Source organism: Tinamus guttatus, unplaced genomic scaffold (genome assembly GCF_059628265.1).
Source record: "Tinamus guttatus ecotype Peru unplaced genomic scaffold, ASM5962826v1 Tinamus_guttatus_pri_ptg000197l, whole genome shotgun sequence".
In the NCBI taxonomy this organism is placed as follows: domain Eukaryota; kingdom Metazoa; phylum Chordata; class Aves; order Tinamiformes; family Tinamidae; genus Tinamus; species Tinamus guttatus.
The window spans coordinates 5,144,077-5,162,790 of record NW_028288731.1 but is presented as its reverse complement, the minus strand read 5'-3'; the positions used below and the strand labels follow the sequence as shown (position 1 = coordinate 5,162,790).

Genomic DNA, 18,714 nt, shown 5'->3' with positions numbered 1-18,714 from the left:
GATTTCTCCCATGAAAATACAGACATGGCAGCTAGCATGCTACAAGATGTTTAGCTGGAAATAATGCAAACTATGGAGAAAAGAAAGGGAAAACATGTTCCCTGGCTGGGAAGTTCACAGTCATTTAGATCCAGGGAGCAAACAATGCTCACAGACTGCAATTTCCTTGAGGATTTTTTCCCTTCCGTTTGCCAGATTCTTAACACTGTGAATTCTTGTTATTACTTCAATACACAATTAATCTTAGTTCAGAGGAAAGGGAAATGGAAGGAGGAAGGATGATCGCGAGGTTAAAGCTGGAGGGAAGCAGATATCGAATCTCAGCTTTGCCCCTGCTTTTGTGCAATATACCGGTCTGCTCTGCTTTACTGGCTCCGTTTTGACTGCTAGTCATCTCTTTCAGGTTGCCTGGCTTGCTTATTTAAAGTGTAAGTGACTTACTTAAGGGCAGAATGATTTCTCAATACTTGTGTGTACACACAGAGGGGGTGGTTAGAGCGACTACACGTCGCTGTAAAACAAAATATGAACCCAGTAATAACTGCAGGAGAACAGAGCTTTGCGTTTGGGACCTGCTGTGGAGATACCACCCCAATGTCCCTCCTCTCTCCCAACAACAGCAACAAACAAGCAAAAAAAAATCAAATTGAAGCAGAAATGGTGAGGATTTGAATAAAGAGAAATCAGTAGCCCTCTCTGACCTCCTTGCACCAGGCAATCTGCACGGGCAGCAGTCAGGGTTAGGGTTAAGAGGTTGGGGTTAAGAGAGAGGGATAGGGCAGTGGGGCTGGAAAGGGCCAAAGGAAAGGCAGGGCTGCATCCCCAGCGGTGCTAGGAGCATGTGTGGTGCTCGGCCAGCCCCAGGCCTGGCAGGCTCAAGGTTGGGGGTTAAGGTCCCCCCATGGATGGTCCTTGCTCAGCCGTGAGTCATGACCTGCCCTTTGGCCAGCACAGGGCCACGTCCCGTGCCCTCCGCGGCCACCTCACGCCGCTCCTTCCGAACCCACCACGCTACCTGTTGCCAAAGAGTCGGCATTTCGCACCCCTGGCACCCAGGCAATCGGCCGGTATAACTCCAAGAGGCACCGAGGAGAGGGAGGAAAAGCAAAAGTTCAATAGGAAACCACCAATAATAAATACTGACCACCAGCTTCCCTGTCCTCACAAGCACATACGGGAGGGTGGCAGAGGCAAAAATGGAGCAGCTGGACACACAGCCTCTCCTTCGGTCCAAGTGGGCTTACAGCAGAGTGCGGAGGATGACAAGGCCCTCCCAAGCTCTCCCAGCTCTGCTCAGGGAAAGCCTGAAAATTCAGCAGTCTCTTTGCTCAAAGAGCAATGGAGGGGGAAGCACCCCAGGATAAACAACACACCTTGCAACAGCTTGTGCCAGCCCCACAGACAGCCCTGCATGGAGCGCCGTGCTACTGCCTTGCACGCAGTGTCTCAATCCTCTTTCCTCCTTTTGCCTTCCCCCAAGGTTTCCAGGCAGCTACACGTCAATTCTGTCACACCCTGACTTCTCCTAATCGTGTCGCCAGGATGAGTTATGGTTTGTCTTAAAAAACCGGTATTCAAGCTAAGGTTAAAGACTGTTTTAATCAAACAAGGCTGAAAGAGTACCAGGAATGTGGCTGGTAGAGAACTGAAAACACCTTCCTTAGCTTAAAAATATACAGGACTCTATATACCCACACAAGAAAGCAGGCAATCACGCAGAGACTGCATGCATGTACGTGTGTGTTTAAGTAGGTGGCTGCATGCACAGGTACTAGCTTAGGCTACAAGCCTACTGAATACGGCATTATTTCATGAGTGCCATCAAAAAGTTAGATATTTGTCCGCCCCAAATAGGGCTGGACCGATGCATTTTAAAGCAGAGTCTTCTGAAGGGCTTCAGAACAAGCAAGCAGTACATCGAGGAAATGGCTACGGTTATGCTGAAGTACAAAGCTATTTAAACTACTTTTCCCTTTCTCATACAAAAAGGTAAGCCTGACACAGTATTTTGGTGAATTTTGCTGCTTGGAATTTTATTCCTTTGCACATGTCCAGCTGCCTTTCCTGAGCAGACAACGTTTTACCTGAAGTACAGGACTCAGGTCACAGCCCAATCCTTCACACGGTTAACCTGTTTTTTTCAGTACTTTTTCACTCTCCACAGCCAAAAAAAAAGAACACAAGAAACCTGGTCAGCACAATGCATCAGCAAAAGGGCAGCTTATATTGCTACTGCCTGTTCTACGAGCTGAAAACATTCCAGATCTTGGGTGCTCTCAAAACCCCCTCGCAGCACTGCTGGGTTGTTCCAGAGCCAGCTTCACTCAGTAGGCAAGTCCTGCTACACGTACCCAAGGTCCACATTACACCCTCACCTGGAAAAGTGCCACGTATATTATCTAAGCCTTGTTGAAAATGTAGGTTTCAAGCAGAATAAAAAACAGTTCTGCTGTAAAAAAAAAAAAAAAAAATCTATTAACAATCTTGCCCTATCTCCACACTTCACCCCAAGATTTTGACACACCTAATTAAACTTAGATGAACTTGTCTTCCTGGCTGACACCTGCCAAGTTCTCCTGGCCCGCTCTGCCATCCAGCAGCCCACCGGCCTCTGCCAGGCTCTCTGCTCGACCACAACCCACTGGTGACGGCAACTCTTGTGCCCGGCCGGTCAGGACGAGACGCCGGTCAAACCTCTGCCATCGCCACTAATTATGAGCTGAGCTGTCAGCAATTTGGGGAATTATTCACACACCTGGAGCCTCAGCCACCCTGGAGAGCTTCCTGCTCTGCGGAAAGGAAGCTGAGCGTCAGGAATGAGTGACAGAGGAAGGTGACACAGACACAGAAATCTATCTGAACAGCCTATCTGATGTTTTGCCACCAGGCAATTCAATTTGTTATGGAAATACACACTGTGGTTTTTTTTTGCTGTCCCAGGATACTCTTCTGTGGAATCACACTCGGCAGGCCTCAAAGGAGGGACATACAGATGGGTATTAACAGTATGCTTTTATGGCCCAAGAGACTTCTGCCTGTTCACAGAGTTCAAGCACATGTAATTGTGTGTGTGCTGTACCGCCTTTCATGCATTTGAACCGCACAACACATTCATTAAAACATCAACACCTGACTCCAGGATTATTAGGTCTGAGCTGGTCACTCACTCCTGGAGCCTTTCACTTGGAACTGGCTGCTTCCATTCTGCAAGGCCTCCAGAAGAGGCTGCATGCACCATCCTTTCCAAATGCCGCTTTCCCAGGTCACATCCGTGCGTCACATCCACGGACGGGCCTGGCGTTTCGCTGCCCTCGCCAAGGGCTGTGCGCTGCAGCAGAGGGCTGGGGCACCACACACGGCTCCAGCCATCTCAGCAGCATTTCATAGCACTCACGGCCCTACCAAAACCCTGTTGCAGTATCTTATGCGCCACCTCCTGCCCCTCCAGCAAAATAAGGGCTTGTCGAAACTTAAATGGATCTGCAGGTAGAGCTGCATAGGTAAACCTCTTTTGTAAACAGAAGTTAAGCTGATTCAGCTTAAATTGGTTCCCTGGAAGAAGCAAATTATCCCAGCAGAAAAGACTTTCTCATTGACATAACCAAGTGTGCACAAATGCTTGTGTGTGTAAAGCTATTAAGCATGGGATTCTCTGGCACACCTATCCCAGCGACACTTCCAAAGTCCCACCAAATCTGTATTAACCAAAAAACAGTGTTCCCAGCTGGAAGAGGAGGAAAGAAGAAACTGCAGCAGGAGAAAACAGGGTGCAGAAGTCAACCAGTCTCTTCTCTAATGGTCTATCCACACATACATAGCCAGAAAAGTTGATCTGAATTGAATGGATGTCTTAATTAAATGTTAATGGATTGGTTTATCTACATTGCTAAAATGAATGAATTACGCTACATTAAACCTCTGTATGGACACACATATTCAGAATTAAAACAGCCTTAATACAATTTAGCTTACTTTTCTTCCAAAGCAAATGGAGACAAGGCAAATGAAAGCCACTTATTTTTTTGAATAACGATATTTACATAGGCATTCAATGCTGTTCAGTTCAGCATTTTAAACCCTATATTTCATCACTTCAAAGAGATTTTTTTTCCCTGAGTGTTCCTATGTAAATGAGTCTTCAAATCATCATGTTTTTGTATCTTTAATCACAGTCAAGGCTTCCATCCTCAACCTCCAGTCATTATTACTCTTACATAGATTTTTTTTTTTACCTGTATCTTTTCGGAGTGGTGTAATCACAATGAACAAAAAATCCATGAAAAAATGTCTTTCATCGGTAAAGAACAACACTATAATTCCCTTTGTGCACTTGCATATCTTGTTATTTAACAAGAAGAAACCAGGCAGGATACAGCTACCCTGGATGGATTCAGCAACAACTTTTGAGCTGGTCAAAACAGCCCCTTCGGACCCTTTACTTGAAAGATTCAGTTATGCTGGGATCTAGTGTAAATAGCAAGAACTGTTTTTCCTAGGGAAGGCAGGAGTCTCATCTAAGTCGGCTTCTGTCCAAATTAATGCAGCTTAAAAGCTGTTAGTCTCACTAAAAAGAGAGTCCCTCGTCACACAAAATGAAAGGATAATTTTGAACGTTGATTTGGGTGTCCACTGGTCTCAAAACCAGTGGCCCCACCATCAGTCATATGAGCAGAGCTGGCACCAACAAGGCGGCTACTATGTCTACTGAAAACAGGAATTTCAGGACATCTTTCTCTTCAAAGCTTTATTTGATTGGAATAGCGCGGGATAACTTGGATAACTGAGATACAGTGCAGATGAACAGAGGCCTCACAGGTGACTCGGGCCAGGAACAACTGTAGCCAGCGGGGCAGAATGGGTGAGCGGGTTGTCACTCTTTCTGTTCCTGCTCGTTAAATCTGCGCCTAATTAATTAGTTATCCTCACTGCCAGCGACAAGAGGAGGCTCCGAACGCACAGGCCACGGCGCTGCCCGTGGGCTTTGCTGGTGCTGCTTACGGGGGCCCTGTTTTCCATGAAGCTCTGCTGGGGTGTGCAAGTCTTGGGGCACACGAGCACACAAATAACAACTCCTCCAGCTCGCTCGATGGTTGAAGGTTGGGTCTCCTGTGCTAGCAGGATCTGTTAACCAGCAAAGGCCTCGCAAAGCCTCCCTGGGAGCTTGGCGAGCTTATAAGGACATTTTGCTTCTATTCCCTCCCCCAGGCACTTTGAATCCCATAGCTAAGGTCTCCCCCAGCACAGCCCTGTCCAAATGGACCCCAAACCATCTCCAGACTGTCAGAGAGCTCAAGAACTTACTCTGCTGCACGTACCCAGCCTAGGCATGGAGCTCTGCTGCACAAGGAAGGAGCTGTGAATTAGATTTCCTTTCACACGCCACTTTGGCTACTGGCAAATGTACATTGCACCCTTTTTTTATTATTATTTTTCACCTGAGAACAGACCCTCATAGCACATTTTAAACCCATCACTTGGTAGAAAAGCATTCTTTGTTTTTTTAGAATCTTTAAAGGGAACTAAGAAACAAATCAGAATTGAGCTGGGACTAACTGGGGTAAGGTTGCTTATTTCTGCAGATTACCCCTCTCTGCTTTTCTAATTCACTCACCATGTCTTATCTTTCCATTAATCTTTAATAAATCTTTTAGTTAATTCCCCAAACACATACAATATACATGACAGCAGGATACAGTGTGAAAGCAGCCCAAGGATATGAAGAAATAGGCAGCAGAAGAATCAAAAGGAGGGGAAACATTTAGAATTAAAAAACTGCCAAACTGCATGTCAGGGGAAAGCAATGAGCAGGTAGGAGAAGGCAGCAGTAAGGAACAAACCAGGGAGGAGGCAGGGGCTCTAGGACATCAGTGCTTCTCTGGCTGTTGGATGCATTTTCTCAATGGGCGCTTCCTCCCCTTTCCACTCTGGTTCCACTTTGACAAAAACAGGCAATCTGATTTCAAACTTGGAGCCTCTGAAATGTGGAAAACCCTCTCTAGGCTGATAACAAGGATATGGCCAGATTAAAAAGTAAATCCAATTTAACCCACCCCAGCAGAAATGGTAATTGAATTATACGGCCTTCAAATACGATAAGTTTGGGGCTGGGGCCCCCGCGGGAGGAGAAGGTGTCTTGCAAACACAAATAAACACAAAGAAACATGCTACAGAGAATGGCTAAATCAATGAATGAATTGTGACTCCTACCCACCCTACCTCCCACAGGTTGCTTGATAAGCTGCTGATTGCTTCTAAAACATCTACTACCAATGTTAGGAACTGATTAAGCAGCTTACAGAGCACTGGGGGCTAACAGACAGGCCCACCAGGGAGACTGCAGCTCTGGAGTTAAGTAGCTTGCTATTTCATGGCTTGATATTAAAGACGAGATAGTAGAACAAGCTGAAAAGCTGCGGAAACAGTTTTAGACCTCAGAAGGCTGGACTTTTCATTTCTTATATATATGGAATAATATATATATGTCAAAACAGCTTGTGGTTTGACCAGCCAACAACAGACATGTTGCTTTCTGTGGTTCTGCAGTTCTCAGCTCTGAGACGCATTTGAACAACTTCAACTTAATGTGTCAACCAGCACTGACTCTGCAAGTCCTCCCCCGGCAGAAAAGGCAAGGTCAAGCTCAGGAAACCCCTGTGAAAGCTGCTTAAACTAATGTATTTTACGTATTACTGCCAATGGCATAAGACTGTGTACACAGATGTGCACAGATCAGCTAAGCCCATCTTGCCCTATTACTTCCTCAACTGTACCAGAGCGCTGCAGCACATTCTCCCCCGATTCCCTCCCCTTTCCAGTTCATTTTGCCAAATTCTTTTTGTTTAACCTGGTATGTGATAAAATTCTGCTGTTCAGGTAGGCGCACTGCAAGCTGCTTGCTTAGCCCAACCCACATGAGCCATCAATGCAAAGATGCATCTCGATGGCACACACCTTGTGCTGTGGTTACAAATGTCACAGTGGCACTGCAGGGCCCAGCTTTGGGCCGTGGGCCTGCTGCAGCTTTTCTGTTTTGGTATCGTGAGAAAGCCTAACAGAGTTACTGCACACTCAATAGACTTCTGAAGAACTATTCTTTCAGTAAATATTACTTATCCCTTGCAGGCTGAGCCCTAGATGAGTCCCCTTCCCTCCTCCAGCTTTTGTCCGGGTGAAAATTTTCACACAGCAAAGCTGTCTTTGCAGCCCACACTTCTCTTTCATAACTTCTTTCCAGGCTCATCTCAACTGCAACTCTAGACTTGCTCTCTCCCAATCCTAACCCAGCGCTGCTGTTAACCCATTTTTGTATCAAACTGTAAACCAGAAATGGTTTGGATGCAGAGCTGCTCATGCTCCGGTTAGCAAGAAGAGAGAGCATGCAATTATCACCGGAGAGGAGAACTTGCTTGGTGTGAAACACGTAGAATCAACGGAAGAAACTTACCTGCTGGAGGTCTGCAAGAGAGTAAAGATGGATTTGCTGAAGAAGATACTCCCTGGGAAAGATCCTGGAAAAAAAAAAAGAAAAGAAAAATGGATATGTTGGCAACACACTTCAATAGGGTGGCTTCTTCTCACTGACTCTATCTCCCCCCAGAGTGCAATGACTCTTTTTTTTTTTTTTTTTTTGGTGGGGGAAGGGAGAAGATTCCTGGTCTGCTAGAAATTTCTCAAAGTCAGTCTGGAAAGTAATTTTTTAACTGAAATAATTATACTGGGAAAAAATGTCAGTGCAGATACTGTTCTTCCAACATGCAGTTGATCTATATTGGTAGAGTTATTCCCTTTTGTATACAGAAATATCTGTACTAGTATAGACTTTGAAATGACTTATTTGAGAAAGGCATATTTTCCTTAAATGAAACAAGATTTAAAGCAAGACCATTGATTATCCCCTGACGGCCCTGTGCAGTAAAGCTAAATTACCCAGAGTTGAAGAGAGAGTAGATTTCCTAATTAGTATCACGTGTGGCAAAACGGACAAGCGGGTTAAAGCAAGGCCATGGTGAAAAGCAGCTTTTGTAAAGGTAGGTGGATATTGGCAAGGAAAGTTAACGAGGGCCTGTGCACCTGCCATGAAGATGCCAGGAAGAGGTGGACCTAGCATGCACAGAGACACGACCAGCGCTCCGGCCTCGGAGCAGGCGCAGCCCCGTGCTCAGGGATCCCGCGGAGCGCAGCATCCCGTCGCTCTTGGAATAAAAGCTACCAGGGACATCAAGAAGAGCGACTGTTTTACAGCACCTGCTTAGGGCAGAAACCATGGACTTGTTTCCTAACTTACAGTCAAACCAGGGATCTTCACAACGCCATGCCTTCACACCACGTTCAGCACACTGTCGAAGACGGCTAGAAAACGGTGACAATCCAGCCATCGGGCAGCCGATTCCTCGCGTGTACACAGAAGATTATTAGAACCGATCGCTAAATGCTCCAGACAGCACTTGGGAGCTATTGGTATTTTCAGCCCCAGTCGCTCCCCTGTATTGCACAGGCCAGGCACTAGACAGTGCAGCAGCACTGCCAGGAGCTGCATGATTTGCTGATGCCCTCACCACGCTCCTGAGGAAAATAACTAGCTAATGAGAGATTTCCTTTCTCAGGCTGCAGAAAGTCCTTAGCCTGCATAGCCCACAAGCTGTTAGTGAGCAACCTCGCTGACTAACGCCTCGTTCCCCTGCCTTCCAGGGCCGCATTTCCCCTCCTGCAGGAGCTGCTCCTCGTGAGGAGAACGCAGTCGAGGGGCAAACACGTGATGGGCCCCGCTCTGCTGGGCATTCCCGGCCACTGGGGACAGCCCCTTTCCCCGTATCGGTGCCTGTGCCCAAAGCAAGTGCCAGGCTGCCAGCTTTCTGGAAGTTGGCACTGCATCCCCGTGGCCAGGAGGACACACCTGGAGCTACAGGAGAGGCACTGAGTCACAGGAGTGCTAACGTCCACTGCTATGGAGACGAGGCAATAAAACCCCTCGGTATGTAAGGCTGGTGCAGCTTCCTTCTTGGCCTGACGCTGTTAGAGAAGCAGTTTGAGCTGCTGTGGGGCTCCCAATGCTCACGGAGGGGCAGAGCGCGCCTGCAGCACCTCCCGCAAAACATCAGGCACGTTAAAAAAAATCCTCTGTATGAAATGCAAACAAGTCACTCGGAGCAGGAAATAACAGAAGCAAAGCAGTTCAGCAAGCAATGAGATTAATGACACCTGGTTTCCAGTGGCTTGCTTGTCTGCACAGGTTCGCTCAGCCTAATGAGTGATGGTTTAATAAAGCCCTGCTCAAAGGGGCCAGACAGGACTTACTCAGTGGCTCTTGCTTCTGCTCAGACTCTTCATGGAACAGGTAAAAACTTAATGTCTTTGCCATCTCCATCCAGGGAGCTCAGCGGGTGTTTGCAGCCCTTGGCAGCACCACACCATTACACTAGTGACCAGCCAAAATGCTACACAGGGTCCAAATAGATTTCTAAAATCTCACTTTGGTCTAAAAACCTGGTCTGAAGAGACAAAATCACATGCTTGGATTTGGTGCTCAAGATTTTCCTTACCACAAAAGCCATTTTAGAATCTCCAAATGGCAAATCTTCATGAGGAACTTTAAGGGCACTTTATAAGGAACCAATTAAAAGCCCTCAATAAGCAGTGTCCCTTAAGCCAGATTTTTAAAACACAGGAAGGACCTCACTGAGTTCGACAGAGGTCAAATGAAAACAAAAACTCAGAGCTCTGCTGCTTCAAACTGCGACCTGCGGCCCTCGGGAGACAAACACCCTCGAGTGCCTGTGCCCCTGGAAGCGTCTCGTGCCGCGTGGGAGCTCCGGGGCCGGTCTCCTTGTGGCGGCCCTGCGGCACCGCGCTGGGAACGCCGCCGCCGCCGCTCCGGCCGGGTCCGCAGGGAGCCCGGCGAGGTCGGCACCAACCAGGCCCGTGTCTGTGCCTGTGAGCAACGAAATCCTCAGCCCCGTCAGTGAGAGGTCTCGGAGGTGCTTTCTTGCAATGCAAGTAATCAAGGTGAACGGGAAAGAAACCCACCATAGGGAATTTGGGGTCCAAATAAAAGGAAGAATGCGCAATTTGTGACTGTTAAAAATTTTTGTTGGTACTGTGTAATCTGAAGTACAACCTTCAGGCAAGGCAGACCAGAAACCTCCCTCGTTTCTTTTCTGCAGATTTTATCGGGCAAGTATCTACCCAAACAAAGGTTATCTTTTAGTGTCCTCCTACAAACAGAGTCACCGATAAGGCTTTGCTTTTCACATTTGGACAAAGCATGTAGCCATGGTGCTCTGTTAGCACTAAGTAATTGCTCTGCGTTTAAAGCCTGTTTATCATCAGCTTAGGTAATTTTTCTCCAGTGGGTTAAATACTCTGACAGCTCTGCTCTAGCTACAACCAATTAATCTGCCTGCGTCTGACACTATAACCAAAGTACAACTGCGATAAGCAGAGCAAACTCTGCTCCTGCCGCAGCAGTCGGCAGAAATCAAGTTGGCTGGCAGGTGGGCACCACCGAGTCTCTTTTGTGAAAAAAATGCTGAAAACTGCTAGGACATGAGAGAAAAAAATTGCCTGGCAGGGTGATGTTGTGTGCCAGGCAGGAGCAGGGCAGGTTGGTGAGCGCGCGCCTGGGCCCTGACTCACTCACCTGCTCCCGAGCGGCGGTGCCAGACACGGCCGCGCGCGGACGTCCCCTCCGCCCCGGCCCGGCGGTGACGCCCGGGGGTGACGCGGCGCCGCCGCTGCCGCCTTGGCCGCGCGCTCGTACCCGGCGCGGCGGCCTGCAGCACCGCCACGTCCCTGCTGCAACGGGCCGCGAGCTCGCGCGGCGGACAGGGAGGGCAACACATACCACTGAGCCCACCAGGCCCGAAGAGTTCTTACCCCAGGCAAGGAGTAAACAAATGCTACTTACTTATTTTACTTCTTTTTTGTGGTACCTACACCAGGTTAATGATTCTTTTTATTATTATTTTTTAATTCTAGAGGTTTGGCTAGAAAGGCATCTGTGAATCATTTCACATTCAGGAGATACAACCACTCCTCTGGTTATGTTCAGGGAGCATCCATTTCCTTTGCCATCTTTAGCCCATACTGAGAGCTAGCCTTAATACTGAGTATGTCCAAGTAAGATGTTGTTTAACGTTATGAATGAAATTTCACGTGAGCATTCCTGAAAACAGTTATTCTTATCAATCATCAGCAATCCTAAATCAGAATATAAACCTCTTGCTAAAATGCAGCACACTAAATTCTCCTCTCCTCTGTAGTTTCTTGAGCAAGATTACAGCAGCCCTGTGAAAGGCAAGAATTACTACAGATAAAAAACAGGAATTAAGCATCGCCCACATTAAAAGCAGGATGCGGAGAATCAGAGGAACACGGCTTCATTTTGAAATCAAAATAGCTTAGATCCCCCAATTAACTTGAAGAGAAATGAGGAACATGCAAAGGCTCTCTCTTCTTGCCAAGTGCCCTTCTGCATCTGCTGCAAGTGCTAAAGTGAAAACACAGGTAATATTTAAAGTAGTAGCAACCTAGTCTACCAAGAAGAAGGAAAACTACCATTTTAAAAGACATCCAATATTACTGATGCATTTGACAAAGGTGCAGATGTGTCCCTGGACAGGAAGATGTCAATGTGAACCGAAAGACCGGCCTGTCCACTGGGCTCTGGCTGTTACCCCTAGTTGGAAAAAAAAGCACAAGGTCTAGCTACCTTGCATCCCGAGCCTGCTTCAGTTTTAATGAAAGCTTCCTAAGATCTTCCTTTTGCAGTCTACTGCTTTCCTGCGCTGCACTTTTCCTGCTTTGGGATTTTTCCACTCTCCAATGGGCCTCCCTGCTGCAAGGAAAATGGGGAAGAGTCTCCTTTGAGGGCTGTGCTGTGGCTTAACGACCTTGTGTCCTCCTCGGTCTGCAAGATGACCCGACACAGCCCCAGCTTCACGTACGTGAGACATTTGGTGGTACAGTGATTGCATAAGATCAATCAGGATTCCTGGGATGTGTTTAGACAGGCCCCCCAGTTGCCACACAAATATTTTGAAAGTAACCCTGTGTCAGAGTGATATTTTTAAGGCCTCAGGATCCCAGTGTTCGGCGTTCGCTGAATTTGGGCTCCTTCTGCACTACGCTGACAGAGCAGCCGGCGCGGCCAGGTCCACGTGTCTCCAATGGTACCTTTAACCTGGTGCTGCAAGAACCACTCCAGGAGCTCTAAGTAACACACCCAGCACTGGAGTTTTGAGAACTACAGTATTGCTGTTCTGGAGCTGGTAGACAAGTGGTATCGTACAGAGGAGATGAGAAATAAGATGGGACCCCGATAGAATGGGGTGCCCAAAACCAGGCTGCAAGCATCACCTGGCTGTCTTTGCTGATAGGCACTGATGGAGGGTTTGATTTCAACTCTGACTTCCTTTCCTGCAAATGCATCAAGAGTTTAGAATCCGTTTGTGAAAATAAATCATTATTAGTCACGCAATCCAGTTTTACTTTTTGCCTCCCAGCTCCTTTCAGGACTTCTTTTGCTTTTCTTCCTTCCTTCCTTCCTTCCTATGTGGTCACTCGCCTCTCAGAGTTCACGTTGTGGTTCAGCCTTGAGCACTCTGCTAGACGCCTCTGCTAGATGCCAAGTTTTACAAAGTTCCCAAAGTACCTATCTAGGCATTATAAATAACATTTCCACATTTAAACCTACTGGATCCTGAGCTAACCTGGTTTATGGCCATCTGGAATTCTTCAAAAAAGCCACTTGTAAGCACTGTAAATAGTTTTGTCTTCCCAGAGGACACCAAGAGTTTCCAGATTCACTGGCATCTTCATTGGGAGATCTGGGTTCAAGAGTAAGGTATAGATTTAAAGAATATGATAATACAAATAATATTAATAAAAGAAGCCTCTAAGTGATCTCCTTTTCCCTAATAAGGCAGGCTCTATCAGTGTCCCTAAGGCAGCAAGGTGCCAATACAATTAATCAGTCTGTTTTTAGTTCTCCTTAGACAGCAGTATTAACAGTTTGTTTCAGTCTGTTTATATGGGTCTGACAGGCCTTCAAGATGCTGTGTTCACTTGCTTGTGATTAATAGTCATGTGCATAGGAAGGTGAAGACCAAGCAGAAAAAGAATGTTTTTAGAGCAGGACAGATAACTGGATTCTCTCCCCTGACTTTCATTGCTGACTAGGAAACAGTACTAAATTTAGGAATGCTGCCTAACAGTGTTGGTTTAATTGCCCCTTTTCTTGTAGCTTGCTCTTGTAAATAGTCAAAGGAAAATTTAAATCACCTATTTTCTTTATTTGTCACTTGTGCTCTGTAAAGCCACCACCCAGAGTGAGGATCCGCGTGCTCTGATGCTACATGCAGAAAGAAAACCCACTGGAACCAGTGTAGAGCAAGGAATAGCTGCTTCCAGGAAAGGGACTTTTCCTTTTCACCTCTGCACATCCCTTAGGGGAGACCTCAGGAACCAACAGTAACCACAACCCATCCTGACAGAGGCTCCACAATCCAAGAAGGATCTGATCCTAAGGCTTATTTGGTGTTTTGGGAACATTCCTTCTTTGGCTTCTGATGGACTTGGTTCCAAGTCCTTCAAGATTGGAGCTGCTTCCTCAGAGGCAAAGTCCCACCCCGGTATTCTCGCCCTCCTCATGCTGGTCCAGCTCACTGCCCTACGCAGAGATCAGCTGCAGGTCCACAAGAAGGCCAAGTTTAACGCAGGGTAATCATGAGGCAAACAAAGGAGCCATTCAAAGTCTTCCCAGCTTTAAACCAAGGATCCAGAAACAAGAAAGGGAGCGTTTCCCCCCTTTCCTCTTCTGCCAGCCTGGGCTCCAGCGGTGCCCAGTCAATACACCAGAAAACACCATCACCCAAGCCAGAGCCCTCAAACCAGACACGACGTGTTTGCCTGCGGTGCTTCTTCTTCTTCTCTCTGTATGCTAACCAGAGTTGGTGTCAAATGCTTCACCTAATGTTTTAATAACTCATTTTTCTCTGTCTTTTCCCCTTGAAATACCACATGAACAGGTATGTTCATTCTCCTTCTCTCCATTTCTTCAGCATTCACTATCTCTCCCTTTTGGGAGCAGGTTTTTGGGTTCCCTCAGTAACATTTCCTTTCCCCAAGAGCCCTCTTCGCTATCTCTTTCCCTCAGCTCTGACCCCTCCACTTGCTGCATTCTGCTGGTCTTCCCTCTTGCCTGTCACTAGTGCATTGAGTTCTCTGTTTAGGCCTCCTTCAATGTCTCCATTTTGCTCTCCTACTCCTACCCACCTCCCTTCAGTCTCTCCTGCCCTCTTCTCTCAGTTTTAAGGGTATTCTTTTCTTCATCATTAATCAGAAGGCAGATTTTCCTTTGTACCACACTCTCTGAACAACAGGCTTCCCAGGTCTTGCTGTCCTTTCTGTTTTTTGCCGCTGAAGAGGACAGCATAGAAAAGTTATTAGACCTGAGCAGCAAGACATTCTTCAAGATAATACCACCCTCTGGGATAACAGAAATAAATAATTTATTATTTATTTTTTTAAAGCCACAGCAGTGGCTTAATGGTTGCAAGAAGGTTGGTCTTTTTAGCTCGTTAGGAAAATGCAGCCACAGCTTAATGGTCCAAGTTACAGCACTTCCAAAATGAATTGCACTTTTTATAAACCTATTATTTCCCGCAAGAAAAACTCAATATGAAAGGATAACAAATGAAACGCCTTCTGCTGTGCTACGAGCATTTGTTTTCCAATAAAGAAAACTTTCAGCACAGCTTTGCCATGGGCAGAGAAGCGTGTGAGCCCTGCACTAACAGTTCTCAAGAACAACTTCAGGTGCTCAGGCCCTGCAAACCCGAATGGAACCGTCCTTCTAAATGTGTAACACCTTCAGAATCGGGAGCAAAAAGGAAAAAGAACAAAGAAATTATATCCTTGTGCTGCATGTTGTGCTTGGTCCTTACCTTCTACGCAGGTCTTCAGCCACTGCTGCTCTGCAGCTGAACAAATAGGCCCGGAGAGATTTTAGCTGCTGTCTCAGGCGCACAACAGTTGCCAGAGGTTCAACATGCTGGTACAACATGGGGTTTTCCTGTTGGATGTCAATCAGTGGCTCCTCATACACATACTCCAGGAATTCTTTGGCTTGCTTTGATACCTGAAAAATAAAGCAACCACCTTAGCCAGGCTTTCCTCCCAATTCTAAGGGGCTTTTCTCCTCTGTGATCTGTTATTCTGTGCTTTGAAATGTTGAAGACAGAGCTGATGATAGAGACCCAGCTGTCTCTGCTTATACCCAGTCAAACTTCTTCAAGTCTATCAAGTACAGTGATATTTTCAGCCACACATTTTCACTAGATACTAGAAAATGTACTAGATATTTTCCAAGTCTAAAAACTATGATCAGTAAGGTTCTTCCGATAATATTTTTTATGTTTGTTTGTTGCTTTCTTTTGGGTAAGCAAGCAAAGATCAACTAAGTATGATATTAGAAGAAAAATAAAAACAAAAAGAAGCTTAACATTAGAAAAGGAGACATAAAAATCCAGCTGTACTGCACTATCTCAGGGTGTAGAATTTCAGCATGCTTTAATTCTCTCATTTCTTTCATTCTCACCTATAAGGTTAAAAAACAATACTTGGAAGCACATCTATCAAGTTTTTTAAAATACAGATAAACAAAATTTGGTTTTACTGGGGTTATTCAGTCTCAACATTTCATCTGCAATAAAATTTTCTTGTGCCTTTTTCACGACAGAGCTGTATCTTCACCTGCAAAGAGCTACTGTAATCCTGATAAATTAATGGGATTTTTATTCTCACTAGAAAAGACACTCCTGTTTTTGAGGTGAGAGGGCCAAAGTCGCTCTCACTCCCTACTTCTGCATTTTATCACAGCTGGAAAAGAGAAGATGGGATTATCTGAAATGAACTGCAAATCACTTGAAACCATGCTACAGAAATACTGTGTGTTCCACAATTCAATTAGCCCTCCCTTAAATCAGTGTTTACACTGAGGCCAGGGAGGGATGAATTAGGCTAATATGCTACCTTTCAAGCAAGTAACAAAAGCAAAAGGGCACCCCACAGTCTCCTCAGCTTTAGGAAGTCATTTCCCTTCTGGTACTGTAAAATAGGAAGCAGTATATGTCTGTAAAACCCAGTAACAGAGCAAGTCTGAGGCAGGGAAAGCTAGTCGTAACTGCAACCTTTTCACAATGCATAATAATAATATAACAAATAACACTCAGGAGAGTCTTCCCACCAACAGCTACACAGATAACACAGTAACCATAATTTCACAGACTTCTGAGGTCCAGAAGCCATGTTAAACATACCACTTCTATAAAACATTCCACTCCTCTTGGTCTGGTTTCCTGACTTCTGTACTCTACAGGACCTATCTTTGAGGAAGAACATCATGCAGTGCATATCTCCAAGTCCTACAAGCCCTACTTATGGCACAAATCCAGATCCCAAAGCACAGTGTATTCTAGTGAAGCTCTGGTGCTCCAAGAATCCCCCCATTTTATCTGGAAAACTAGACCATATCATTAAAATAAAGCCAGACCATATCATTAAAATAAAACAAGACGATACAGGGACAGAGTGTTAGCCTGCAATGTCACACAAGGATGGATGCTAATATTTTCAGGCCCTGTTCTAGAGGCTGCCAACTCGCACTTCAGAATTCAGTTTACCAGAAGTTGATCTCCCTTGAAGCCTTCTGCTCTGGGAAGTTCATTTCCTGCTGTGTTCATCTGGCATTTCCAATGCGCTAGGAGCCACCAGAACCAAACTGCAACACTTACAGGTTTTTTTCAAAGTAAACAGGGAAACCAGTTGGCATAAGCAAAAAGAAGGGATGTTCCCAAGACTGCCCCTTTCTTTCCCTTCACATAAACTACTGAAAAACACAAATACAGAAACAAGAGAGGGGGATGGAAAATAAAAAAAGCCCTGTGAGCTGGAGATTGAACTGCTGATTCAGTCTTGACAGAAGAAACATGCCCAGTGGCCAAGCTCTTTGAAACAGTTTTAATTACAGCCAGGGTGATTCTCCTTTTCTTACTCGCATGCTTGTGGGTGTTGAGTGTATTGTTGTTTTCCAAGATCCTGGCTGTGGGAGGACACAATTCTGCAGATTTTTACCTCTGCTCTTCCCTCACAGTTGCCTTGCCAGCAGCAGACCTCTCCCTTGGCAAAGCTTTCTCAATAGTTGCAAGTTTACCTTAAGGATGCTGCTTAGGTGTGGGGAAATCCATGCAACATGACAAAGAAATGTGCTCAATCACATTATATCACTCTAAAATCCCGTGTTCTGGGGTATGTATCAGTGCTTGCTTTGCCTGAGACAGACACGACAGATTCCAGAGACCCCTGAAGAGGGGAAGAAGTGCAGAGGAGTGGGAAGGAGTGAAGTTTTTCAGTTACTTCATTCACTTTCCTTCCTTGGTGGGCTGACAGGCACAGTACAGACTGTGTGAAATACAGAAGCATTCAAAGACTGAAGACCTGTTTTAGTTTTGCTGGCCAATAAACGTGGTCTGGGCCTGGAGCAGCTCCAGGGGTTACTGCACTGTTACCTGTGCGAGGCAGGGCTGCACACTTAGGAGAAGCTCTGCTCTTTAGCTTCATTCCAGGATGTTGCCAGATATTTTATTCTACTTTCTTGCTCCTCAATAAAATATCTGTCTTTGCCAAATCAGAGCATTTAATCACTATTAAGGGATCATGTAGCTTCATTACCATGAGTAGTGCTACAGCTAGCATTAAGTTGCCTTTTATACAATTTATAAGAAACAGACATGGAACCTTATCTCTGAATGAAGAAAAGAGATACAGGTGTAAAAGTGCAGGCACTATGTGCTCTGCCTTGGAAAAGCACTGTTGGATTTCTATGGGGGAATATCAGGAACAGACATAGAAGCATATATATGTAGAGTTGATCATAAAGGTAAAAAACTAACAGATTTCCCAAAAGTAAAGAGTTTTTCCTATATGTAGAGGGGACAAAGTTGAAGAGATCCAACGAACAGTCTCAGCTGGGCTGTAGCACTGCCAGTTTGGCACATGAACCTGCATGATCTCCATTCCCCCTCTAGTAGGTGGGGATGACCTGGTGTTTTCCCACCTGGTGGGAAAACCAAGTGTTCCTTCCTTAAGTCTATTTCTCTCAGTGCTTTGCCACAACCAGACATAGGTAGAAACTTGGTCATGCTCCCAAACCACCTCACAACTGTTCTGCCTGTCTATAGAAAGTGCAAACTGATGAATTCTCACTATAATAATTACAGTGATTTTCAACTGAAGCTTAGTTTAAAAGTCTCATTGTGTGTCAGCTGCCTACACCTAGCCCACAGGAAGCTAAGCACAGGGTACAGCTTTTACACAAAAAAAAAAAAATAGAAGAGTTTATTGTCTTGGCAATATCAGTGATATAGGAGGCCTGTTTGCCTTACTATGCACTTTCTCTACATCAGGATTAACTAACTGCCATGGGCCAGCAAGTTTAGTCCTTGGGAAAAGCATCCAAAGAAAAAACTCTTAAATATTTTTCAGGGTTTCTAGGAAAAGGAGGTTTTTAGTCTCCACATGCAGAAGCTTTATAAACTTTGAAGAATCTTGCATTTCATTTTCCTCATTGTAGGCTCTGGCTACCTTTTAATAATTTCTTCTGACAAATTTTCATCTTCAGGAGAGCTGCTTTTCCTCTAATAGGACATGCACCGCTCA

At 45.6% G+C, this 18,714-nt stretch overlaps 1 protein-coding gene across 1 annotated transcript in view; it reads right to left on the bottom strand.

Annotated features, from left to right (window-relative positions):
- PLEKHM3 (pleckstrin homology domain containing M3) overlaps positions 1-18,714 on the bottom strand; it is a 51,004-nt gene that overhangs the window by 16,238 nt on the left and 16,052 nt on the right. Inside the window, exons 4-5 of the mRNA XM_010219035.2 lie at positions 14,943-15,136; positions 7,445-7,508 (exon numbers count right to left, since the gene is read on the bottom strand). Coding sequence (XP_010217337.2) covers positions 7,445-7,508; positions 14,943-15,136 — 258 coding nt within the window. The remainder of the gene's footprint in view (positions 1-7,444; positions 7,509-14,942; positions 15,137-18,714) is intronic.